The 27555-nt window shown below is 42.2% G+C and overlaps 1 protein-coding gene and 1 non-coding gene across 4 annotated transcripts in view; one reads left to right on the top strand and one right to left on the bottom strand.

Moving 5' to 3' along the window:
* Hhat (hedgehog acyltransferase) overlaps nt 1-27555 on the top strand; it is a 330730-nt gene that overhangs the window by 22800 nt on the left and 280375 nt on the right. For 2 of the 3 annotated variants that reach the window (XM_048809436.1, XM_048809435.1), the window contains exon 3: nt 10557-10642. In XM_048809436.1, coding sequence (XP_048665393.1) covers nt 10557-10642 — 86 coding nt within the window. The remainder of the gene's footprint in view (nt 1-10556; nt 10643-27555) is intronic. The other variant, XM_048809437.1, reaches the window with a different exon arrangement.
* LOC125618605 lies at nt 20343-20458 on the bottom strand. The gene has a single exon (XR_007349940.1). It is a non-coding gene; the product is annotated as a U5 spliceosomal RNA (small nuclear RNA).

The raw sequence follows: 27555 nt of genomic DNA, 5'->3' as shown, positions 1-27555 counted from the left end.
CATCTTAATTGATGTTTCTTAAGTCAGCTTGTTTTAAAGGGGAGATTCTTTTTGTCTGTTCTACTATTAAACTTTAAGCTGAAAATTTTTATTTCAGTGGAGCAAATTATTTTATTCCTTCTTACACAAGCGGTAGCTTCCAGGTTGGGGGTGGGGCTTCCTCTGTTTTGGGTATAAAACCTTCTGTGCCTCAGATGGCTCAGAAGCTGAATGCTCCTTGGCTTATTACCGAATACTTTGCAGGCCAAAGCTGCTTTTATCCCTCTGATTGTCGGTGCCAAAATGTTTCTCAGAACATTGTCAGAAACTATCTTCCTCTAATCCTTTGGCCAGTTCAGTTCACGGAAGCTGGATCTCTCTGCCTTGATGAAGTGTGCTTTATTGGTGTGATGCCAAGCCTTCTTGGTTTCTCATTTCACTTGCTAGCCCAAGAAAAAGTGCCACTAACCTACATTTTAGAGGTAGGACACTGAGAAAATTTTCTCCTTGGTGAACTTCTCTGGAGTCCTTCTATCTGGTGCAAACACAGTGTCTAGAATAAAGTGAAATGCCTGTGGCGTTCATCTGCAGGGCTGCTCTTTTTTCTGGGCATGGGGCAGGCATCTTGTCCACGGAGGCCTCAATAGTTGCAGAATTGGCAGGCCACGAGGGACAGCAGACTGATTTTAACAGTCTCAGTCAAATGGAATCTCTTGACAAATTCACAGCAGGGATTGAACAGAATCCTCCTATTCTGTCTAATTCTACCAAATATAGAGCATCTCTAAGTCATAAAGAACTTCTTGGGGAAGGTGATGGTGATCTGCTGTGCCGGTGGCTTGCCCCTAGTGCTCTGTAGTATTGTCGCTAATCAGTAGCTACTGGATTAAGTTTGTGCCTTATGTTTTAGAAGAGGTGGAAACACTTGTCTCTCTGCTTACCTTGAACATGGGGAGAGTTGCAATGTACCACACAACTTACAATGTATCCTGGCCTTAAGGCTTGCATAATAAGCCTTGAAAGGATGAATGCCTGTGCCTAAATGAGGACCATCTATTTTTGTGACCCTATCAGCTTAATGCAAAACTGGAAGTGCAACTAACTGAATTCCTACCAGTGAAAACAATGGATGATAGGAGGTCACCAGTTAAAACACGAGAGAGGGAGAGAGGGAATCCTTTAATGACCCATTCAATTTACTACCTGTTGGTTCCTACTTAAATATTTTATTTCTTCTTGTTCCCATGTTGACAGTTTGTAGCTTTCTAGGAGTCTGTTTTATGCAGCTTTTAAATTTGGTTAGTATATAGTTCATAATATTAAAAGCTTTTTTTTTGATGGTTTCTTTAATTGTCCTTTCTTTTTTATTGTGTGTGTGTGTGTGTGTGTGTGTGTGTTCCCCCTGGAGCTGGGCTCCCCACTCCCCATCCCCTGCCATATTGTATATTTTTATTTTTTTTCTTTCTCCCTTACTCCCTCTTTTGTTCTTTCTCCTTCTTCCCTTATATGTTTTTTCTTTCTTTGATCCACTGTGCCAGAAATTGCATTCATCTTTTCAGCTTTTGACGGTTAGATTTCACTGTAGTTTCTTTTTCTCCAATTGATTGATTTCTACCCTTATTATTTCCTCCCTTTTTGTTTCTCTGGGTTGGCTCTCCTCCTTTTTATTCCAACTTCACGAGTTGGATGCTTAGCTCTTTAATTTGTAAGGAAGGGATTTGTATTTCTGTTGTCTCTGATTGCTGTTCTCAGAGGTCTTCCAGAAGAGGATGTATGGAGTGAAACTGCACAAACACCTTCCAGGTTCTTCCTAGACCCCGCCTACTCTCAGGTGATGGCTGAACACTGGAGCCTTTATGCTTTAATCCATCGCAAATGCACTTGGCATGTAATGTGAGATGAAAAGTCAGATTATTTTTTTCCACAAATAGTTAACTACACATTATTTATGAAGTTCCTTTCTCCATTGGCTTATGGTACAATCTGGATCATGTCTTAAATTTTTAAATCCCAGACTGTCTGGGGCCTGTGTCTTCAGTTTCATTGATTGAGAAATCAATTCATATATTAGTACTGTGCTATTTTAATATTTTTGCTTTGTCAAATATTTAAATGTTTCTTAGCTATTCTTACTGGTTTATTTTTCCTAGACATATCTTTGAAATTGCCAAGTTCCAAAAAAAAAATCTCAGTAGGGTTTTCATAGGAATCACAATAAACTAGAAAGTAATTTGTAAATTGTTTAAATTTTTACAACACTGTGTCTTTCCTTCCAGGAATACAATATTTTATCCCCTTTCTTTTCTTTAAAATCTTGTTATTTCCCTTAATGAAGGTTCATGGTCTTCTTTGTAATAGATCCTGCTAAAAATTTTAAGACTATTTATTAGTCTGTTTTTTCCTCTTATGATTGGGATATTTTCCATCTGATTATTTCTGGTCTGTGGTAAAGGTATTTATTATTTCTTTTATATTTCCATTACTTATCACTTGTTTTTTTCTGTTTAGATAACATTCCCAGATAATGACTTTGCTTCATCTGTTTTTAACTTTGCTAGGCCTTCTAGGACCATATAATAGTTGGTGGTTTTTCTGCTGTAATTTCGGCCTACATGGAAATCCTCATATTGCTTTCACCATTAGTGAGAGATTGTGCAAGTTTTACTTATGTATCTTTAAAGAACCATGTTAAGGATTCCTTCTAGCTTCCTTTTAAAATTGGTAATTTTTTCAATCTTGGCAGCCCCCATTCAGAAGAGTCCCTGGTTTCCCTCCTTTGTTCCATTAGTATGACATTTAAGAGTAATCAGCTTTTCAGTCACAAACTCCAGAGACTCCTACAACAAACTGATCATGACCATGGGATTTTAAAATTCACTGCTTTCCCCAAGTTTTTTTTTTTAAATACTAATTTCTAAGTGAGATTGATTGGCTTGTCATTTTATCCTCAGACTTCAATCTTGGCACTCTGCTAGCTTTATAAAACACATGGGGAAGATTACTTTTTAAAGTTTAAAAAATAATACTGTGAAGCTAATGTATGATATGTCTGTGTCCTCAAAGCTTCGAATCATTCACTTGTAAGGTTGTCAAGGCATGAAGTCTGTTTGGCAGTCGAGCCACTGAAAACTTTCCCATATCCTTCAGGGTTATTGGTATATTTAGAATTCTCTTCTTCTTAAGTCAGTTGGAGCAATTTGTATTTTTCCATATCACAGAGATTTTCAAATGTACTAACACACAGTTGTATCACGTTCTCATGATGTTTTTTTAAATTTAATTTTAATTAATTTATTTAATTCTTACACAAATGGAGCACAACTTTTCATTTCTCTGGTTGTACACAATGCAGAGTCACACCATCATGCAATCACACACACACACATAGGGTAATAATGTCCGTTTCATCTTTCCAAACCCACAGCCCCTCCCCTCCTCTTGCTGTCCTCTGCCCAATCCAAAGTTCTTGCATCCTTCCCTTGACTCTCCTACACACATTATGGATCATCATCCATTTATCATAGAAAACATTTAGCCTTTGCTTTTTTGGGAGTGGCTTACTTTGATTAGCATGATATTTTCCAACTCCTTCCATTTACCTGCAAATGCTATAATTTCATTCTTCTTTAAGGCTGAGTGATATTCCATTATGTATATATACCACAGTTTCTTTATCCATTCATCTATTGAAGGGCATCTAGGTTGGTCCTGCAGTTTAGCTATTTTGAATTGAGCTGCTATAAATATTGATATGGCTACGTCACTGTCGTATCCTGATTTTAAATCCTTTGGGTTTATCTCACTGAGGAGTGAGATAGCTAGGTCAGATGGTAGTTCTCAAAATGTTTTGGATAATGAATGAGTCTCATTTCACCTGTTTTAAGATTTATCTAGTAGGTTTATTCTCTTTATCAAAGAACAAGTTCTTGGACTTATATGTAAATTCTGCCATTTTTTCTGTGTTCTGTTTCTGAAGATTATTTTTGAATGAATAACAGCCACCCTAGGTCCTTCTGATTTCACAGAGCCCAAGCACACCTTCTTCTCTGTAGTCGCTACCTTCCTGGAAGGTTAGACTAACCATATTTTTATAAATGGAACTATGCTTTCCATCGATTTGTGTTCTCACTTCATAGGAGCTTTATTATCATTTCTTTAATCTTCAGTGATATGAAGTTAATGTTTCTTTAAATAAACTCTCAAATGCAGGGAGCCCTGCTGGTTAAAGAGTCTGATTTTTATGGTGTAAAGTATTTATTTGACTTGCAACCCCCAGTTTCTTTGTTTTCATACAGCAGGCATCTCCAAGTGGGATGTAATGATAATTGAACACTTTTACTTTCTGCCTTTTCTTCTTTTCCTGTACCCACAGGTGGGCTTCACCATTCCTCATCTCAGTTTATGAGAAAAGGGCAGAGCAGCTCACTTATGGATTAGTTCTTTCTTCCACACAGTTTGCTCGATACGAACCTCTTGGAGGGTGTGGGCTTTGTTAGGAGAAAAATTTTCCCACTTCCTCCTGTGATTAGTGAAGTTTGGTTGCAAGATGGTTGGTAATTCTGGAAACCTGAGAACAGGGTGGGGAAACCGAGGCAATAGGTCCTGTCCTTCAACAGGTGGCCTTGCCTTGGGAACCAGGGGAGCTGGCTCACCAAGGGTGGGACAACCAGGGGCCCCTCAGTTGCAAGGCTCCAGCCTGTTGCAGTGTGATAGGTGGAGTGACGCGGCAGCCAAGGTTCCAAGCATCCTGTTTGGTGACACTTCACTTTGTACCTGACCATTGTCTCCCCTGTTATCTGTGGCCGGGTCCTTGGGAAACTAGTGAGTCACTGTCTTCCTTTTCTGGTGTTTTCCTCCTTGTTGATACTGGTCCTTAAAGTAGGTGATGGGGTTCAGGAACAATACCCCAAGTCATTTGAGAAATGCCAAGTAGCAGGAGGTCGGTCTCACCTGCTGTCTGCCCTTCTTCCTTGAGACATAAAACCTAAAGGATTTTCTGACCTTCCCCTGAGATTGGTAATAAGACCCCTAAGAGGGAGTTGCCCTTTATCTACCTGGAGGAAAGAAAGATCCTGTTCTCTGAAGATACAGGGACACAGGAGAACCTAAAAAAAGATCAGGCCTGGCTAAGTTTCTTTCTTTCTTTTTAAATTGTAGTTGGACATAATACCTTTATTTTATTTTACTTATTTTTATGTAGTGCTGAGGATCAAACCCAGCCACCTCCTACACGTGCTAGGCGAGTGTTCTACTGCTCAGCCCCAGCCCCAGCCCCTCCCCCAGTTTCTTATCACAAGATCATACTGGTTGGCCGGTTATATTTCCCCACAATCGCCCACTTTTCCTGAAACCTGGAATTGCCACAAGCAAGCGTATAACCATTGCTTTGGGTTTTCATTTCCTTATGAAAAGCTCCTGTGTCATGTGTTAAACCAAAACTTTGAGGGAATCTCTGAAACACAAGGGTTTATTGAGCTGTTTCAGACACTAGTCAGGAAAGAGACAAGATTCTGGGACAAGTTCCTGTAATTTCTTGTAGCAGAACAGGGAAGGGGTTGGAAAAATGTCTGCAGGACCTAGAACTAAGAGAATTTTTATTCCTTTGGAGAAGGAAAGCACAGATGTTTACACAGAACTCATATTGGTCATGGGTGACAAGGGTGGGATTGTGCAAAGCGGAGTGAGGGGTCAGAAGGGTGATCCATAAGAAGTGACTTGCTTCTGCATTTGTCCAGTTAACAATTGGGAAAGTTTATATGTAAACAGCCCTGGTGATCCTCTGTGCTGGGATTTAAGATTCCAGCACTCATTGAAGAGTAGCTTTCATTCTTTTTGGCTTGTAGCTTGTTATTGATTAACCTCTTCCCATTCTTCTTCTCTGTCCCCTTAGATTAAGGACATCTCAGAAATTCTTTTATCACATGTAAAAACTTACATGAAATAAATTCATACGCTTTTGTCTTTGTTAGTTTTTTATTATAGGGGCTTTAGCCACAAGTCTAAGAAAAAGGTAAAGACGAGATGTTTGTCCTCCCCTATATTATGTAGGGGTGTGTGGGATTCTGGAGACGCTACTTCCTGATGTTATCAGGGCTAGGGCCTTCTGTGAAACTGAGGCAGTGCAAAGTCCCCTCCAAGTCCCAATTCTTGGGATCAGGCCAGAAAGACTTCAGATTTTGTTGCTCAGAGTTATAGGAATGAGTTCATTACAAGGGAGAGTAAAGGGGAAAGGGGACCCTCTCAAAAGGTCTCTCTCAAAGGAGACAGTGGGTCCTCTCAGAGAGAAGAGAGAAGAGGGATGGCATGTATGTCCTGTCCTCTGGTTTTATAGAAGGTCCCAGGGAAGTTTCCAGAGAGTCTTGACCAGGTCCACCTCTGGATTTTTGATTGATAGCAGCATGACATCAGACTTTCAAGTCCCCACTGCCATGACAACTCTAGGTCACTTTGGCCCATGTTGACCTGGTCTTACAGCTTTTATAGTTAGGGGGAATTATCCTTATCTCCCCAAGTTCTGGGATCTGATCTGTGTAAGAGTCACAAAAGTACCCTCCTTCAGGGTAACTTGTGTTCTTCTTATCAGCATTTCAGGCCTACTTTTCTCCTGCAGATAATAGGTAATTTCTGGAGGAATGTAGCATATCCTGTGGACTTAAGCCAGGCAGGGCTGCAGGTAAATTGCTTTTTAAAAGAGAAAACTTGTGGGAGTCAGCACATGGACCCATTTACAGAATTATTCCCTTAAGCTCATGTTCCTCCCACTCAATGTCTGTCTGTCCCCTATCACTGATACTTTTTTTTTTTTTTTTGGTACCAGGGATTGAATTCAGGGGCACTCAACCACTGAGCCACATCCCCATCCCTATTTTTTATTTGATTTAGAGACAGGGTCTCATTGAGTTGCTTAAATGCCTCTCTTGCTGAGGCTGGCTTTGAACTCGTGATCTTCCTGCCTCAGCCTCCCAAGCTGCTGGGATTACAGGCTTGTGCCACTATGCCCCCAGGCCTCACTGATACTTTAAATAAATTCTTTAATAAATGCCTTGGAACATGGCCTAGGTCTGAGGGCCCTTGAAGGCAACCCGTAGTGTTGGATCTCCCTACTCCTCCTCTGCTTTCTCCCCTTGCTACCCACCAGTGATCCATGTTGCACCCGACACATGCAACAGCACACCTCATAGTTCTCTCTTAGCTTGAGAGTTTCCATTTTCATTTGGAATGTCATCTATCAGGAATGGTAAGGATTCCCATAGAAATTGCATTCTTGGTGGTCAGCCCTAAGAGATCTCAGAATTTCTTATGTGAGCAGCTCTTTTTGGGGAGGTTTGCAAGCCATTTATGAAGTGTATGGGTTCGCATCCTATTTACATATCTGATTTGCTTTTGCTTAGGCTATTTCTAAATAATATTTTCATTCCTTAAGTGAGGATTGGGATAGAGGAAAGGGAAACCCAAGCTTCAAATGGCGTGGAAAAACCAGCCCATTATCACCACTCTTCTATATGATAATTTACCTATGAATATTTGAAAGTTGTTTCCCATTACATTTTCTTATCATTAGGGGCCCATCTTTTCTGCCCCCCTTCCCCTTTTTCATTTATTGCCCTAGTTGGCTGTATCCACTGGCTTCCTAGGGAAATAAAGAATCAGCAGAAGCTGATTGGAATTTTTCAAACGCATAGAAACAGCAGGACACAAATACTATGAGTGGGTGTGCCCCTCTATGACAGTGCAGTGGCTTGTATCAGATGAGAGAGAGAGAGAGAGAGAGAGAGAGAGAGAATGAGAATGAATATGAATTTTCCCTTCTCCCTGATTATTGCCCACTAATTACCCCCTCCCCAAAACTAATTTCCCATCAAAATCTTGAGGGTGAAAGTGGTAGGTTGGTTAGAGGTTTTAAGTAAGTGGTTTACTACCACCGCTCATAGGCAGAGATTAAAATGCAAATCCTCTGGCTCAGTAGGTAGGATGGGGATATGATGTATTTTTTTGTTGGTGGCGGGGGTGGAATCCACAACAGACACAGTAATCAAGGCTCATCAGTGGGAATTGCTGCATTTCTAGGCTCTCAGGCAGCTTTGTGGAGTGCTGAATTTTGGGAAATGGTACCAGGACACTAGAGGAAAGGACTGGCTCTGCTGCCAGTCTGTCCTGTGTGGTATGGAGAGCATTTCCCAGGGATAGAAGGCTTCCACCCATTTGCAGCAGCCTCCTGTTTGACTGCATTTGAGTGAGGAGGAAAACTCCAGTCCTGTCCATGGGAGTGAGGGTGTGGGCCCCCAACCTGGGAAGGAATCGTCCCTGAGGGTCTGAGGGGCTGTCATTCTTCAAAGAAAGATCAGTTGCTTGCAGGTTCTCAGCTTCTGCTCAATCAAATGCATTCTGTAGTTGTGAATTTTCAGCTAACTTCAGACAGTCTAAAGATAATGATTTCTAAAGGGGTCATGGATAGATTTGAGTTGGAATTTAATATCAATATCATATATACAGCATTTGTTTGCATCAAGAAATCAGACAAGGGTGATTTGTAGAAATTCTCCAAAACTGGGGGAGAATTTTTGGTCTGGAATTATGTTGTCCAATATGGTAATCCCTAGCCACCTAGGAGTAGTAAGCACTTAACATGTGGCTCTTCTGAATTAAATGTGCTATAAGGACAGTGTGTACTTAAGATTATAAAAGGAATGTAAAATAACGTATTAATAATTGTTTAATAGTGATTGTATATTGAAATAATATTTTGGTTATTTTTGTTTAAAAAGAATATAATAAAATTAATTTTACCTTTTTTTTTCTTTGTTGCTATAAGAAACTTTATAAATGTGGCTCCTATTGAATTTCTGTTGGACCCTGCTGAGCAGGATTTTATCCTGATTTTCCTGTTTACATAGGAGACTTTTTCCCACTAGATGAAGGAAAGGAATACTGTGTTCTTAAATTCTGAATTCTTCTGGCTGGATATTTCCTTTCTTGGAGCCTGTAGGAGGTGGCAAGCAAATTTTTCCCACTAGAGGGAGATATATTACAATTTCAGGAAGTCTGGGATTAGCATGTCAACTGCTATTTATGAATGTATCCTTTTTTAAAAAGAAGAGACTAGCTCCAGTTTTTGCTTTGTTTCACGTGTGCGTGATTTCAACGTTTCTGGAGTTTGCATTTTGTGTAAGTGTGAGGCTGAAACAAAAGAGGGAATAGGCAGAGAGGTTTCCCACTCTCTCCAGAATAAATTCTGAGCTTTCTGTTACTTTGTGGGATCGCAGTCACTTGTCTGTTGCCCATGGACTGTTTCCTTAGACTGGAGCCCAGGCACAATGCAAAACACACAATGTGGCCTTGTGTGCAGCTGTAACAGAAAAGACCAGTGCCCCACTACAATTGCACGCCTGCTGTCATCACGCCCCTGTGTGACACCCCATGCATGTGGGATACACATCAATGGGTTCCTGGAGCTGTGATGTGGTTCCTTGGGTCAGTGTGCAACACCCTGCCCTTTCCTCTTGTTCTTTGGAGCAGTGTTGCCTGGGGTGTGGGCCTGGGGCTACTGCGTCCATCTAGTGCCTGTGAGTCTGCCCCTCGATCCTACTCTGAAAAAGCAGCAGCATTTCATGATCAGGCTTAGTGACCCCCACCCTCTTTTGGTTTTTGCTTCTGGGTAGTTCCTTCTCAGTTTTTGGAGTTTTTTTTTTTTTAATATTATTATTTTTAATTCTGATAGGCATAGAGTTTTCTTCCTTTCCTTGTCTATGTATTCCTTATCCCTCTTTAATGAATCACAGCCATTCTGATGGCTTTATCACTACCCTTGTACTGAAGACCCCTATGCCTTTATCTCTCCCTTAGGACATTCTTTGTGCTCCACCCCCACCCACTCCTCTGTCTCCTGGACATCACACAGGCCTCAAGGTTAGCCCTCATGTCCACTATCAAGGCACTAGTCAGCCCAAGGCAGTTTCATATTTTCTGTTTGTGTCTCTTCCCCAGTGGACAGGACGCCCCCAGAGGCCGAGAGCTTTGCCCGTCGGATTCTTTTTCATTTTTTCATTCCTAGTATTTCACATGAGGTCTGGTTATTGCACACCCTTAAGAAGAATCGAAGATTTTGTTGTTTAAAAAAACAGATAAGCCATCATGTCATTAACTTAGGAATGCATTTTGACCCTGATTTGATTCCATTTTATTCTATCTTGTGAGCATTTTGTCATAGAATCGTCATGATCACTATCATTCGGTGGCATAGACATAACAAATTTAATCACCTGTACAAGTGGGGAATTTGCACCAGCCTCTCCCAGTTTCCCTGTGTTGGACACTTTTATCCTCTGATCCCCTCTCTTTCTGTGACCCTTATTACAAGTTGAAAGGGCCGTTTCCACCAGGCCCACCCTGTATTTCCAAGAACTTAGGTCCCAGAAAACCAGAAAGGAGGTCAAGGAGTGTGATGGGCTTGTGTTCCCCCCCTCCCACATCCCCCGGCTGCTTTTGCAGGACATTCTCCAATTTCTTTTAGTGCCTTTGCTCTGTAGCCAACCCGTTTGTTTAGACTTGTGACTAATGGAGACTGTTTTTCTTGTCAGAGCATGAAGAGGAACTGGACCAGGAATTTGAGTTGGAGGCTGACGCTTTCTTTGGAGGACTAAAGAAGGTACAAAGTGGACCAATGGTGAATTTTCTCAACTTTCAAATCAGTATTTTGTATCACTTATATATTTGGAGTTTGCCAGGTACAGTATGGTATTCAGCAATAATCGGGAATAAAGTGCCTTCCTAGAGTAGAAATATGAGAGTGCCGGGCTGGATAAGGCATTCTCCATGGTTATTTTCTTGTTCTCGGCCTCTTCTTCAGATACCAGAAATCTGGTTATGTAACCTTATTGGTTAGCACAATTTTCACGTGGGTCAAGCTCAGGAAGTCCCGTCTTGATCTAGCTGAATCTGTTAGAATCAACCATGGCCCTGGGCACTCCCTGTGCCTGCCCTTGGCAACTGTGAGAATGTCCTCCTTCAGCCTCTCAGTGGCCCCTCTGTGCCCGCTGTTGTGGAGCATGCTGGGAATCCCCATTCCTCTCTTCCTCCCCTGCCCTGGTGAGGAATGGCTCATTTGTCTTTTGCTGCAGTTTATTTTGTAGCAGGCAGGATGGCCACTGTTCCGTCAGACCTTGTACCCTTTTGATACGACAGGTAGCCCTTCAGTGCTAGAGAATGTCGTAGGTGGGCACCAGAACCTCCCCTAAGTAGACCCCTCAGTCTTCCCATCAGCACCTTTTTCCTTGAAATTCTTCTCATTCTTCCCTTGTAAGTTTCCCAGGAACCCGTTTTAATACTGACTTGGATATCAAGAGGTCCATAGCCCAGCTCTTGGTTTGAGGTTCAGGTCAAAGGTCAAAGCCAGTTATGAGCTAGGTAGTGGTTTTCTGTTTCAATGTTCTTGTTTTTTTTTTTTTTTTTTTTTGGTACTGGGGATTGAACCCAGATGCACTTAGCCACTGAGCCACATCCCCAGACCTTTTTTTGGGTGTTTTATTTAAAGATAGAGTCTCCGTGAATTTCTTAGGGCCTTGCTAAGTTACTGAGGCTAGCTTTGAACTTGTGATCCTCTTGTCTCAGCCTCCCGAGCTGCTAGGGTTCCAGGTGTGTGCCACTACACCCAGCTTCAATATGTTTAAAAAATGATATCAAAGCACGACTTTTTACCATTTCTACTCTAAGTATATGGTATACCGGTATAACGGGGTGGCCTACAACCCCACAGAGTAGGTTCCTGCTCAGGAGGTGTGAGCTGCCTGGGAAAATAAAAAGTCTGAAATAATTAGTAAGAAATAAAGACCAAGCCAGAAATTAGATATAAAAAGAGGAGCAGCTGATGGGTCTTCCAGTCCAGACAGGAGCTGGAACTGAACAACTAAAAAAAAGGTTCCTATTCTGTATTTAAGGGGGAGTCCATCAAAGGCAGGGACAAGGTTTCAGCAGGAGGAGTCTTGGTTTGGTTCTTGCTTTGCAGTGTGGCAGGGGTCTTGCCGTAAACAGGCTGATGGGCATTTGGGCAAGCCACACCCATCTGTGGGAAGCTGTGTGGCTCCATCCAGTCACTCCCACCTCTGTAGCTGTGCTAGAACTTGAGCGGTGAGCTAGGTAGGACGCCACGTGAACCAGGCATTCTCAAACCAGTGGATTCCTACAGGGAGTTCCTGATACCAGGCTTTCCTGCCTAATTGGCTCCAACATCGCTTTAGTCCATGCACGGTTCACGGATGGCTCCCGGCATACCAGATATCGTTTCCAATCATCTTTCGTGGGCTGGCTTGAGACATAAAACAATGCGTACAGTTCTACTTACCAATGAACTTTTGGAGGACATTTCATCTCAGAGTTGGGCACTGCCTGTAGGTGCTGTTTTCCTCCCTTGGCAGTTGCCAATCTTGCTGAGTTGTTACAAGTTTACTTCAATTTCCATTTTGGTTTGCGGGCGTGGTCTGTCCCTCTTTCCAGCTCTGGCTCTATACAGAGGCAGTATGTTTGACGTAAGGCCCAAGTTTATCTGGTACCAGGAGGAGTGCCCTGTATTGCATGGGGTGCTCTTCCTGGCTTTTATTGCTCTATCCCTGGAATAAATATTTCCTTGAAAAATTGGATGTAAATTGAATTTGCAATCATGGCCTCCTTTTCTAGATGTTTCTTGTTCACATAGCCCTCTCATAGTAAGAAGGGGAGGTTGGTAGGTTTGTGCCCATTTCAGAGATGAGGAAACTTGGGAAGTTTCTGTCAGGGTGGAATTTGGGATGTAACAGGAAATGACCCTCATGAATCTCTTTAGAGATAAAACACTATTGAATCTCTGATGATAACAACAACAAAAAACAGTGATTTTTTTTTTCCTGTGTAGTCACAATTCTGGCATTTCAGGTAATACTGAATAACATAGATTTTTTTTTTTTTTTTGCCAGGGGCCAAAATAAGCAAACCGACTTTAGAACAAGAAACTTTTAGCTGAAGAGATGCTCTTGTGAGGTAGTATGAGAACATGAACACAGGGTCAGGCTCTGACAAGTTTTTGAGCTGTGGATGGATTTCATTGTCAAGGGCAGGCTCAGCCCAGGGTGTGCTGCTATTTCTAGACAAAGGGGCTTTGTGTTCAGGGACTTCCTGCCTCCCACCAAATTCCATTAGTCCAGCTGCTTGACTCTCGCTAAGGCTCTAGAGTTCTGGGGAGTTGATCTCTCCCCAGCCATTCTCTTTTCCCTCATAAGAGGCCAGGGGTGTTGACAGTCAGGCCCACCCTGCCTTCGAGAAAAAAAAAACACACAAGGCACAGATACATGTGCGTGGAGCCCTAAGGACTACGCCCTTTGCCATCCCGACACATCTTTCTCTTTCCCTCCATCCATGTGACAATTTATCCGTCTGCCCGGGGCTACTGAGCACCTGTTTTCTCATCTGTTTACATTTCATTACCTTGCATGTGGGTGGGTGGTTTGGAGTCCTAGAGTTTAGAGAGAAAATGACGGGTCCTGGTGGATATCCAACAAATGAAGGAAACTGACACCACGCCCTGAGGTTCTAGACGCTCCTTACTGAATATTTCCCTTTTTGGAGGCTTTAACAGGTGGCAAGCAAATGCTCCTTTAGTCTGAATTCTAATCAAAGGAAAATGTCAAGTGTGGACAGAAGAGGAATCGTGACCTTAATAAGAAACTCGTGTTCTCCAGCCAGCCCGTTCCTTGTCCATTAGTCTACGGCTGGTGGCTGAACCTCAGCGCCACGGACATTTGGGACCAGAAGATTCTTCGTTTGGGGAGTTGCTCTGTACCTTGTAGGATACATGACATCCCTGGACTCTCCTAGTAAATGCCAACCACATTGTATTTCCCCTGTCTTGACCGTTAAGAATGTCACCAGGCACTGCCAAAGCCTCCCAGGGGGCGGGATCACCCACTTCCGAGAACAGCTGTTCTATCCAGTAGTGAAGGGCTTTGCCCCCGGTCCCGTGGTCATGTTGACTTGACATTCTCACCTCTGCCCATCCTGTTTCCTCCTCTGGAGGTGCCTCCCCTCTTCCCTTTCTGGCCCTTACACTTCAGATCTCACCTGGGTTTGCCCCTCATGGAAGTGTTGCCTGAACCTCAAAGGTGTGCTTAGCCCCCAACCCTTCCCTACCTCTCTCTATATTTCCTTCCACAACTACAGCTTTTATTTTTTATTTGTTTATTTTTTTTAATATTTATTTTTTAGTTGTAGCTGGACACAATACCTTAATTTATTTATTTTTATGTGGTGCTGAGGATCGAACCCAGGGCCTCGTGCATGCTAGGTGAGCACTCTACCACTGAGCCACAATCCCAACCCCCACAACTACAGCTTTTAATGAAGGTGTTTCTGTTTCTAATTCATTTTGGGAACAGCAGTGAATCAGACCAGGTTCCATGCTAGTGTCTCCTACTGGGGACAGACCAACAACAGATAAATGGACAACTGTAGGCTGGGCAAGGTGGTGCTTACCTGTAATCCCAGCAACTCAGGAGTCTGAGGCAGGAGGATCTCAGATTTGAGGCCAGTCTAGGCAATATAGTAAGACCCTGTCTCAAAATTAGAAACAAAAACCAAACAAACAAACAAACAAACAAACAACAACAACAACAAAAACAGGGATGGGAATGTAGCCTCTGGGTTCAGTTTCTAGTACCATTTTTTAAAAAATGAGCAAATGTAACAGTCACAAATTGAGCTGTACGAAGGTATTCTAATACATTTTCATTACCATAGCGAAAAACCTGAGGTAGGCTATTTTATAAAGAGGCTTACTTTGGCTCACAGTTCTGTAAGTGCAAGGTTGAGAGGCCTGAACCTCAACACCTGGGACAACACCTTCTGGGTGCCCACTGGAGCAACCTTCTTGCTGTCAGAGTGAGTCCCAAGGTGGCACAGGGCATCACTCAGCAAGGGACAGTGAAAGTTCATGTGTCTGTGTGGTCTCTCTTCTTATAGAGAATGACCTTTCTAATGACCTTTTCCTAAGGTCCCCTCTAAACACCAGAGTTGGATTAAGCTTCCACCCTCTTTATACCTTATGGTGGGAATTACATTTCAATACTTGAAGCCTTGGGGAACATACTCAGCTATATCCAAATCGTAGCAGAAGGAAATAAACAGGCTGTTGTGATAATGATGCTTTGGATCGTGTCGCATGCCCTATTATTATAAGGTGGCTGGTAAAGTGTCATTTTGTATTAGCCATTCCTACTAGACTGTCAGTCTTACAGGCAGGGCTGGGATTTAATAATTTCTGTATCTTCTATGCCTGGGACAGAGTAGATGAGTATTTTAATGAAGTTATCTGCAGGAAGGAGTGGATGCTTTGAAGTGAAATACATCTGTCCCAAATGCAGACAGACAGACCGACAGACATGTAGGTAAATGCTAGGTGGACAGTGTTCATATCACAGCAGGAGAGACCATGTGAGTACCTCCTGCTGCTGGGAGGAGGAGGTCGACCTGCTGTCCAGCTCATGTATAGGATTTGGCCAGATCTCCTCAGTAGAGATACTAACTTGGGGTTGTGGGTGGGGCAGGTCACCATATTGGAAAAGGGAAGGGCACGTTGGGGATATGCAGGTGCCAGGTGCAGCTGCATTTAGGACAGGGAAAGCGGGCTGGGCCCGACCACAGTCCTTCATGTGTCAATGATGGTAGGATTTGGAGGATCACAGTCCAAATCAGGATGCCTTCCAGCCATGGCCTGGTGGAGACCTTGTGTAGTTATGGCTGTCGGGCTTCTCTGAGGTCTGATCATCTCATCTGCTCTCCCAGGCCCTAAGAGGGCATGCCTCAGGACCCCGCAGACTCCAGTGGCCTCCTGCAGTGGTTGTGTGCTGGGGGACTGCATGTGGCCTGGGCCTTGCCTCTTGGGCATTATCTGTCACGGTGTGTGGCAGCCTCCTTCCTCTTTTTTCTTGACAGTCTTCTCTCTAGTGGTGGCAAGGAGCTGCGGGGCTCAGTGTCATGTGCCTTGCCTGATGCTCTGAATGTGCTTGTAGGCCGCAGGGTCTGTGTCAAACTGGTTCTATTGCAGCTCTCTCTTGGGTTGCATTGGTATCATTTTTTTTTCTTCTGTTTTTATTTCTGAGTCAAGGTACTTGGCGGCCAAATGGAAAAAGCTCAGGTTTGGAGTTAGTTAGACTTGAGTTCAAATCTGGGAAAATATTTCCCTCCTCTGAGTCTCAGTTTTGTTATCTGGAATATGGATGTGGGGGGTTATGGGGAAAGAGATGATGGATATAAATCACCCCAGCATGCAAGTGCTTGGTACAGAATAGATGGCTACTGTTTCCTTCAGTGGGTAATTACTTCCTTGATTGAGTGTTAAGAGCCACCGACTCCCACTCTCTGGCAAGGAGGTCATGCTCTAACAGAGAAGCATTTAAGTGCAGAAGGAGATGTCACTGAAGGAGCATTATGCTCCTTTGCATTACGAAGTTATCTACAGGAAAGAGTGGATGCTTTGAAGTGAAATGCATCTGTCCCAAATGTACAGGTCATCAGTTCTTCGTTTCTTTCTTGAGAAGACGTTTTCCTGTGGCAGGTGGCGGAAATTGGGGTGTGCCTGTGAATAAGACGTTCTTTCAGAAGTAAAATCAGAGAGGATTTTACTTTAAGAGTCTGTGTGAAGGACTAGGAAGAAACCATAAGGGGCAGAAAGGGACCCTTGATGGGTTATATCTTGGAATATGGACAGAAAAGAGGTACTTTCCTAAGACACGGCTTTTAGCTACTCAGGATTTGGCCATAAAGATGGTAAGATGCAGCTTATTTATAAATGCCTCTTTATCTCAATGCTTTGAAAAATCAACAATGCTGTCTTGATTCCTTTGACAAAGATGCACTGGGCACCTACTCAGGAACAGGCTCCCAGGCCATGTGCTGGGGATGCTGGGACGTTCCAGGCTCAGCCTCTGTCCTCAGGATATTGGGAGAGGGTGTTAATGAGATGGTGAGGTAAGCAACTCAACTGGCCACGGGGGCCCGTGGAACAGGAGGTTTGTACCTGGCGCTCACTAGGACAGATGCTGAGGTGTGGGCTGGGGAGCAGAGGAAGGTGGGTGGTGAGAGCAGCATGCCTGGGGATCTACCTGGGAACCTGCCTGGGGACCTATCTGGTGTGAGCCAGAGCAATTCAGCTTGACTGGAGGGTTGCATGTGAGGAGGGGAGGGCCCAAGAAAGGGTAGGGCCATGTCATAAGGGCCATTAGGTGCCATAGGTGGAGTCTGGACTTTATCCAGGGGGCAGTGGACAGTCATGGAAGGGTTTCAGGTGTCATTTCTTCTGTGGGCTCTTTGGGGAGTCCTCTGACTGGTCTCCCCATCTCACTGTCCCTGTCACCTCCAACTTGATCTTTCGGTTTTGCAGAGCTAAACCCTGGGTTCTAACTTCATCTTATTTTCTCCTTGCCTCTTCAAAGACCTTTTCAATGAAACAAATACTCTTTTACATGAAGTAGTAGATAGATCAGCAAGAGGAGAGCAGAGCTGGGTACTTGGTGGCCAAGAGTTAATAAGCAAAGTTTAGCATTTGCACTGTATATATATATATATATATATATATTTTAACTAAAGAATTACAATATACACTTCTGTACTACCAAGAAATCTCCACCACCCCCCCCCCTTTCTCCCCACATGCCTGAAAATCTTCCACATATCAGGATGGAAATCCAGCATGGCTGAGTCTAGATGGGAGGCCGGGGACTGATGATACAGAGCAGGAATTTTCCCACATGTGCTTGTGAGCCTTCCTTCCGTCACTAACCCTTGGATTTTTTTGCCCCTACTGTTTAGAGACTCTTCCGCCCACATTCTCTGTGCCCACTGGGGTTGGCACAGGACACAAGAATATGCCACTCTGCAAAGGGGCAAAGCTGTAAAAAAAATCCAGTTTTCTGCAAGGACAGGCTGAAACTCACACACAGCCAGTGTGCATATTAATCTGCTGTCCTCCCATGGAGGGAGGCAGAGGCATGAGAGAAACACTGGAATCATTTTTGAGAGCTTGCAGCTTCATGAAAATGAGCGAAGGCCTAACCCCTGTCAGCTCAGAGTTCGGACACATGAAGCAAAGCAGACAGTGCCAGGAGAGCTATGTCCCCTCACAAGAAGCCCCCGACCACACTCGCATGTCTGCTTCAACCCAGAAAACACCACCGAAGGCCTGCTGTGTGTCAGGGAGCTGGATGCAGAGATGAAAGACGATCTTCCCTCAGGAAGGGCGAGACATTTCTCAGCCACGCTCCAGTCGGTTCATGAGTAATTATGTGCGTATTACCAGCTTTATGGTCCCGATGGTGACAAGTGCTGTGGGATGAGGGAAGTCAGAGGCATGGTTTCTCTCCTCAAGAAGTTTAGACTCCAGCGGGGGTTGTGGCTCAGTGGTAAAGCACTTGCCTATTATGTGTGAGGCACTGAGTTCGATTCTCAGCCCTGCATGTAAAAAAATAAAATAAAGCTCCATCAAAAACTAAAAAATATTGTTTAAAAAGAGAAAGTTTAAACTCCATTTGAGAATGACAGGTAGCATATAGCTCTTGCAAGAATATATAGCTCTTAACAGGGGTGGAGCATAACTGGATCTGAATAGGTACGAGTGTTAGCAGCTAGGACAATGGGCCCTACCTGTGAGTCTTGCCTGAAAACTGGCTTAGGCATGACATTTAGCAATGTTTCTGAATGTATGATTGTCCCTGGTCAGTATGGCTAGAAATTGCTAGCACCTTGGAATGGCCAGGGAAGGCTTCCTGGAAACGGTGGATTTGGGCTGAGCCTTGAGCTTGTGTTTTGAACTGACCCAAGCCTATTTGATTGTTATTGAAAAATCAAATTTTTGGTTTTACTCTGGGCAACTTCTGGCAGTGGGAGGTGAATAGAAGTTACATGTGTTCTCTCCCACAACCTTGCTACCTAGTGGTGTGTTATCAGGATCTGAATCCTGATACGTGTAAAAACATTTATCACTAGGAAGTTACTAAACCCATCCTCAAACCTGGGTCTGAAGCTTATGAGCCTCCCGTTGTCTCTGGGTCTTTTAACAAGCATATAAGATGCCATGCTGCCTTCTGAAGAAGCCACCCTTCTTTTTTTGGTACTGGGAATTGAACCCAGGTGCACTTAACCACAGAGCCACATCCCCAGCCCTTTTAAAATATTTTATTTAGAGACAGGGTCTCACTAAATTACTGTGGGGTTTCGTTATTGCTGAGGGTGGCTTTGAACTCATGATCCTTCTGCCTCAGCCTCCTGAGCCACTGGGGTTACAGGTGTGTGCTATGGCACCTGGCTCTGAAGCAGCCACCCTTCTAGTCTAGACAGGGGATGGAGTCTTCCTAAGTGAAGCCACAAAGACCAACAAGTGTGTCAGACCTAGGGCCAGTCTCCTTAAAGCTTAAGCACTGACTTGAAAGATTCCTACAGTTCATTCTTACAAGCATATTGGAGCCCGAGAAAACATTTTAACCCACCACATGCTGAATACCACTCTTTTCATTAGTAAAATGTGGATTTCTGTTATTGGAATTATTTGAATAGCAGCCATGTCTGGGATGTGGATTTCTGATTGGGATCTTTCAATGACTAACTCATGCCTTTTGGAGTGTGGATCTCTCAGGTGGACAATTTCAGTGTTAAAAACTGTCTTTAGGAGGTGGATTAAAGTTAATTTACCCACACTTATGCTCTATAAGTACTCTAACAGATAGGACTGGGGAGGACAGGGATCATTCCAAACAGGCTGCATTTAGAGACACAGAGCTGAAATTTGGGGGGTGGTATGGGAAAACAGGGAGGAGGGGAAACATTTTCTTTCTCAGTACTTTCCCTAAAAATGGTGCCTGTCAGCATTGTTAAAAAGGTTATTACCTCTTAAAATCATGACATGACAGTTGATAAGTCTCTGTTAAAAAGAAATTAGAAGCAGCAGCAAGGTAAGTGCAAGATCATGGGGCTTGAGGGAGATGTGCTGGGTGTTGTCTGAGTGGAGAACTGACTGAAGCCACTTTAAGGGATGACAGTAGCTGCTGAAAAGTTTGAGGGGGATGAAGGTTTATTCCATTATAATTTTGCTACCAGGTTTTATGAAATCAAAATCCCAGATTGGATTTTATCATACCTATAGATGTTAAATATTTATTAGGCAAGCTCTAGGAATCTATTATATTCTTTATGAAGGGTCCCTTCTACATAGAAGTCCTGAAGCATCAGAAAACAGATATGGCTATACTTCATAATCAGATATAAACAAAACTAGTAAAACATATGTCTATAAATGCTATTGTATATTTATAGCCTTAAAATTTATTGTCTTGTTTTATAACAGAATTATTAGCCTTGCCTAAACAAGGCCTCAAAAAATTAGTTTCAAACTCAGAATTGTTCCTCTCCACGGAAATCTTTAGTAAAAGGCGAAAGATTTATACGATCTGAAGAGAAACCAGAGTATGTTTCTGTTTTTGTTCCTGCTCTCTGCCAGTAACTGCAAGTCCTAGTTCAATGATGGTGGCTGTAAGACCAATCCCCTCATGGCTATTTACTGCCTAAAGTTGTTTGTATAGGAATTCTGTAATTAAACTTTTCACAGTTAGAAATGTTGAGCTGAAAAAAAAATATGTATATGTATATTTTAAACTTGAAAGGATTGTGCAGGGTACTATGGGTATGCAAATGAGAAGGCTGAATCATCAACTTATACCTTAGTACTCACCAGTTTCCTGAACCACCATTAGGGGGCGAAGCAAAGGTTGAGTGACTGGCTTCTAATCCTTATCTTGGTTCAACCAAAGAAACTCTGGTTTTGTTCCTTTTTTATATTGGGACTTTGAGTACATTTGTTTCTTTCATTTTCCATTTTGCTTAAAGACTTTTATTTTTGAAACAATTGTGTGCTCACAGGAAGTGGAACAGTGGTACCGAGAAGTCCTGGGTATTTCTGCCTGGCTTCCCTGATGGGGAATCTAACTTCACTATAGTGAACTGTGAAGTCCAGGAAGTTGGCATTGGTATGACCCCCAGTCCTTTTTCGGATTTCACTGGTATCACAGGCCCTCATTTGTGAATGTGTGTAAAATTGCCTGCCATTTTGTTACGTGTGTGGATTCATGTTACCACAACACAGCAAAGGTACAGAACCTCAACAAACTACAGTGCCGACTCTTTAGAGTCACACCTGCTTGGCCTCCTCATCCCTAACCTCAAAGCCACGGTGATACGATGGAGCAGGCACATGATTCTGACAACACACAGCTTGAAGGTTGTAAGATCCTGGTGAGAGGATTGGCCCTTTTCTCATTCCGTAGTGACTGTTTTTGACCTTGGTGATGTTCTTTCTCTGGTCTCCTATACCTGGTATTATTATGGCCATTCCCTTTTCTTTTGATTAATGTTGTTTGGCATATCCTTTTCATTTTCCATTCTTAATTTTCAGCTTACCCATATTGTTTTATTTGTTTCTCTCTCTCTTTGGCTTTCTTCTAGTTTGGCTTTCTTCTAGTTTTTCCCCCAGGGCCTTGCACATGCTAAGCATGAGCTCTTCCACGGAGCTCCATCCTCATCCCCTGAAGTGAATTTCTTATAGACAGCATAGAGTTGGGTCATTTAAAAACTGTTCATTCTGCCAATGTCTGTTTTTTAATCAGTGTATTTAATTTGGTTGGGGTTCATTCACCGTCTAGAATCTGTAGGTTTATGTCTTCTACCAAATTTGGGATTTTCTTGGCCATTATTATTTTGAATATTTTTTCAATATCATTTTTTTCTCTTTTCCTTCTGGAAGATTTAATAACACCAATGTTAGATCTTTGGCTGTTAACCATGGTTCTCTGAAGCTTTGTTAATTTTTTGTCTATTTTCTCTTTATTATTCAGATAATTTCTACTGAACTGTCTTTAGGTTCAATGATTCTTATATCATCTGCTTCTACTAGTAAGTCCTTTCAGTGAGTTATTTTATTTAATTAACTTTATTTTGTTTGTTGTCATTCCTCAAGTCCTGATGTCCCTGGCTAACCTGCCCTCTTCTTCCCACCTCTCAGAGTCTTCTTATGATTATTTTATATGTACTGTGTTGTTCTTAGTGGGAGAGGGGAAAATGTAGCTATTGTATCTTGCCTAGAATTCAAAGTATGCATAGCAAAATGTTTTTTTTTCTCCATACGATTTATTTTTATTTTTTTAGTCATACATGACAGCAGAATGTATTTTGACATATAATACATACATGGAATGTACATACATCAATCATAATGTCTATTCTATTCTGCTGCCCTTCCTATCCCCCCTACATGCCAGAATGTTTTAAGGTAAGTTTTAGTCATAATATCAAAGATAAACCATTTTATTAGCACACAATAAGCTTCTGGAGAGAGATGATGAAGGCTGTGTGCCCTGGAGATGTGATGAGTCCTTGGTCTTGTTTGTCTTTGTTCCCACTCTCTCAGGTACTCTCCCAGAAAATGCATTAGTACATTTTTTTGTTGCTATAGTAAAATACTTGAAGCTGAGTACTTAGAAAGAAAAGACGTTTTTCTTTTCTTTTTCAGCTCACAGGTTTAGAGGCTGAAAGTTCATTGGTTGGTTCTCTGGTGAGGGCCCACTTGGCTGCATCACAACATGATGGAGATATAGAATGGAAACCAGATGGATATAGAAGCTAAACCATGGGGAGGCCTTATTTTATAACAGTCTGCTCTCTAGAGAACGAATCAGGGCCCTGTGAGAACTATACTAATGTCTTCGGAGGGTGATATCCTGAGTGACCTAATTACTTCCACTTGGCCTCACATTAAAGGTCCCACTACCTCTCAACAGTACCACACCAAAGACCAAGCTGTTGGCACATGAACCTTTGGGGGACACACTCAACCTCCATCTTAACCATAGCACTGACCCTGCTCAGAGATGCTCTTGGATAACTTGAGCAACTAAAGGGAAAAATGGCAGATGAAGGTGTGTGGGAGAGTCTCTTCATCTAACCTCAGTTGCCTATATTTCTGGTCTTTTATACGTTGTATAAAATTCAAGGAGCAAGGTGGTGCTATGGTTTGGATGTGAGGTGTCCCTGAAAACCTCATGTGTGAGACAATGCAAGAACTTTCATAGGTGAAAGTTCTCTCTCTCTCTCTCTGCTTTCTAATTATCATGTGAACCACTTCCCTCCACCGTACCCTTCTGCTGTGATGTTCTGCCTCACTTTGAGTCTTGAGGAATGAAGTAGGCTATTTAGGAACTGAGGCCCCTGGAACCATGAGCCCCACATAAGTTTTTCCTCCTAAAATTGTTCTAGTTAGGTCTTTTGGTCACAGTAGTGAAAAAAAGCTGACTAAAACAGTGGGTATCTGGGATTATGAAGAATTCTCCTCTCTCCCCCCAGATGGATGGCCAAGAGGCTGAGTTTTCCTTCATTTCTGTTTGATCAGGCTGACTTCTTAACTGGCCTTCTGCACTGGCAACCTCCGAAATTTTAATATTCCATCTGGAGCTCTAGTTGGCCAGTGTGTATCCACTCAGAGATTTTTTTTCTTTTCTTTTATTTGGTACTGAGAATTGAACTCAGGGGCACTGAGTTAACACTGAATCATATCTTTAACCTTTTAAAAATATTTTATTTAGAGACAGGGTCTCATTGAATTGCTTAGTGTCTCACTAGAAGTTGCTGAGGCTGGCTTTGAACTCGTGATCCTCCTGCCTCAGCCTCCTGAGCTTCTGGGATTATAGGTGTGCACCACATCCGGCCACTTGGAGATCTTGTGTGCAAACCAGCTTGCTTGAATGTGCAATGATTTCCTGGGCAGAAACCATATTCTCTGAGGGCTTGTCGGAGGCTGTGGTACCTCGGGGTTAGAGATCTTCATTTTCTTTGTTATTGGGACACACCTTGTTTCTTTGGTGTTCTGGAGAAGTGACATGAATCAGCTGTATGATTTGTTAGCAGAGTGTGTCCCTGGGGAGTCTTGCGAGTTTGTGCAGTTTGCTTTCTAGTCATTCCAAGCTCTTACATTTTTCGTGATCCCTGACTTATTTCTCAGTCCTGCTCATTGTTTACAGTTCTTTCTTCCTCCATATACCTTATAGAAAATATAGTGTTTTTCCGGTTTGGAAAAGGGTGGGGGAAATAATGTAGTTTTCATGCCTTTGACTTCATCCTGGAATTTAATGCTTCTTTTCAAACCTTGTACTATAGTTTGGATATGGCTTGAATGTGTCCCCAGTGGTTGCTATGTAGGAAGCCTGGTCTCCAGTATGGTGATGTTAAAAGGTGATGGGACCTTTAAGAAGAAGGGCCTAGTAGGAGGACATTTGGCCACCCAAGGCATGTTCTCATACAGAATTTACTTACTTTTCACAAAATACCAGCTTCTCTCCAGCTTTCTAAATCGCCATGTGATATCTTCTTCTCACATGCATTCCTGCCACGATGCCATCCACCATGAGGTCCTTCCAAGATCTGGTTCTAGGCCCTCAAACCTCCAAAACTGTTAACTAATAAACCTTTTTTCTTTATAAAGCACCCAGCTTCAGTTATTTTGTTGTAGTAACAGAAAATGGACTAATGTTGTTATATTGTGTGCATGTGCAAATATGTTACAACAAATAGAAAAGAAAATGGACGAATACAGATTTATTCTTTGTTAGCTTCAGGAAGAAAGGGAGGAACATAAAACAGATAAATCAGGGAAACAAATCTATCCATGTTAAATCAAGGATATGTTTTTCTTTCATAATCCAGGGTAACTTCTAAGAATTAGGTTAGTAAAGAGTTGTTGTGACCAGAAGCTGTTATGGAGTTCAGGTTGGCAGTTGGGTTGAAAATATTCAAAGAATTTACCCGCATTAATTAGGTCATCATGATTCAATCAAGTCCTCTTAAGAGGGCTTCTCTTTTCTTCTTTCATGAACCTCTTTTCCTCTGCCATCATACCCTGGATCAATTTACCTGTCTTAGATGGTGAGGGCATTGAAGAGATTGGGCATGGCACACAGATTGGTGCTGTTTGTACCTCTCTTTTTGGTACCATTTCCATCCTTGTAAATATCTTTATTTGCACAGGATGGAAAAGATGTTTCAGCACAGACTCTGCTCTTTGCAGGAAAAAAAGTTTTATTAGTGAAAGCATTTTACCTTTAAGGAGTTTTAGTTGGGAGAGGGTATTGTCTCTGGAAATGGTGAGCAGTAAAATGATTTAGTTCAAATGATTTTAGAAATAGCAAAGCAGCTGTTGAAAGAAAAAGAAAACTCTTCCAATAATTGCTCGGTGAATCATTAGCCCGAGTTCATCCAGAGAGCAACGCTTCTTCTTTGTAGAATTTCTACAAAATTAGTCTCCTTTTGTGTTTCTCATCTGGAGATTTATAGACCATTAAGGTGGGTTTGCAGCCTTTGAACGTGCAGGGAAACATTTGTGATTTTGAGGACCTTTTAAAGGTTTTCTCTGATCACAGGGAAAGTTTTACTCAGTGTAATTAGGAATCAGGCATAGTCTCAAAGCAAGTAATAAGCAAATAATGTTGTTGGGACTTAGATACACAAAAATGCCTAGTGTTTCTCTTGTGTTTTGTTTTTGCAACATGTTGGATCTGAGGGTAATGAAAGAAGTAATTATATTTATGTTTAGCTTTCTACCATTTTCACTGTGTGAGGGGAAAAAATACAAATTGGTGAAGAAGGCAGGTCGTTTTTTGATTTGTTTTGGAATACATAAATTGGTGAATCTGCTGTAACAAACATTCACTGCCTCTATTATCTGTTTTTTTTTTTGGGGAGCAGTACTGCAGATTGAACCTGGGGGTCCTGTATCACTGAACTACATACCTTCCCTTCACCATTAGTGTTTTGCTAAGTTGCTCAGGCTGGAAAACGTGGATTTCTCCTGCTGCCTGAGTAGCTGTGATTACAGGTGTGCACCATTGCACCCAGCTCAGTTCTTGAACACTTAACGGATTGACCTAACTGGTATTTTCTTCCATTGAATAGATTTATTTCAGAATAATGTTCTTTAAAGGACATTATGTTCATAATGCTCATTTTATAAATCTAGAGCTGGATACCAATCAGAAGAAGCATTTATTCTTTCATAGTATGTTAATTGAGGTTTTATTGCAGACAACAGAATCCAATCCAGACATTTAAAAAAGAACAATTATTGCAAGGATTTGAGGGTATTTCACAATAATTGAAAGGGCTGCAGGAGCAACCATAAGTGAATTTCCAGAGCCACTCTGCAAAACTGCTGCTGCTGTACAGCTGCTGGCTTGAGAACCTGTGCTGTGGGTGCACTAGCAAAAACTGCCACACCAGGAAGCCCCAGCACCCATGGATTGATCAGACCCTGGTGTCTCTAACATGGCTGCTGAAGAACAATCAAAGGGTCTCTGCCGCCATTCTTCCAGATGTATCTCACAGCCTATCTGTTATGTTATATTCTTTTTACCTTCAAAGTCACAATGAATTGTTTCCTCTGAAGCTAGGCCATTTGCAGACATGCCAGCCACAAGGAATTCTGGGATATGTAGTTCTGAACCTCACCTCTATTGTGTAGGGAGTCATGCTAGAGGGGATTGGAGAGATGATGATTGAGTCCATCAGCAGCGTCTGCCATACAGAACAGGAATCTTCTTTTGAGGAAAAGATTAACATGGTTGCTTTCCCATGGCATTTTAGAAGTCACAGCTTCTCTGAATATGGATGCTGCCCTTTCTTTTCTTATGGTTGGAGTTGGGAGCTTGAACAGCTCTACTCTCTTATATTTCACCCATAGGTGTCTCCATGGGTTTGAGTATGTGCGGCTTGGAAACTGTTGGATTTATTGTTTCTGGGGCTATCAAAGTGAAATAGAGTTTCTTTGTTTACATATTTACTTAATGAACATGTCTATAGTATTTAATAAATGCCAGACATTATTCCAAATGTTTTCCATATTTAATTTATTTAATTCTTATAATTGAACCACAATGGATCATCTGTTGTAATAGTACTTTTTTTTTTCCTTGTCTCTAAAATGAGTGAGTGATGTATTAGAAAGTAGGCCTTGATTCGTGCAGGTAATAGGCAGAACCGATCATCTACCACAAATATTCTGTGAGTTTATTATGTTTGCTGCCTGTGTTTATAATGGCATTCAAGGGCAGGTACCAGATTCTCTACCTTTTGTATCTCTTCTTCCCCTTTCTCAATAGTCAGTGCTTATGCCAGGTTCTTAACAGTGATTTGAATCATGTATAATAGTGTGTAGTCAGTTAATCTTTTCAACATACTTTCCTCAAGTGTCTAGTTTGTTTATTTACTGGGGGAGACAATGCTAAGTGTCAAAAGAGAAGCTTGTAGTCTAGTGGCCTGCAACCACAGTGCAATGTGGGAGACTGTCTGGATGAAGGTCCTGGTGAGGGACACTGAATCCAGAGTGGGAACAGGTGGCTTAGGAGAAGGCTTCTGCCTAAGCTAAGACCTGTATGGTAGGCTGTCATTAATAAGATGTTTGAGTGATAAGTTTCCCCAAACAGAGGGAGAAGGCCCAACCATGTGGACATGACACTTTTGGGTAATGGT

This window comes from Marmota marmota, unplaced genomic scaffold, assembly GCF_001458135.2.
Source record: "Marmota marmota marmota unplaced genomic scaffold, marMar, whole genome shotgun sequence".
Taxonomy (NCBI): domain Eukaryota; kingdom Metazoa; phylum Chordata; class Mammalia; order Rodentia; family Sciuridae; genus Marmota; species Marmota marmota.
Note: the sequence above shows the minus strand (reverse complement) of the source record. Positions and strands in the feature narration are given on the sequence as shown.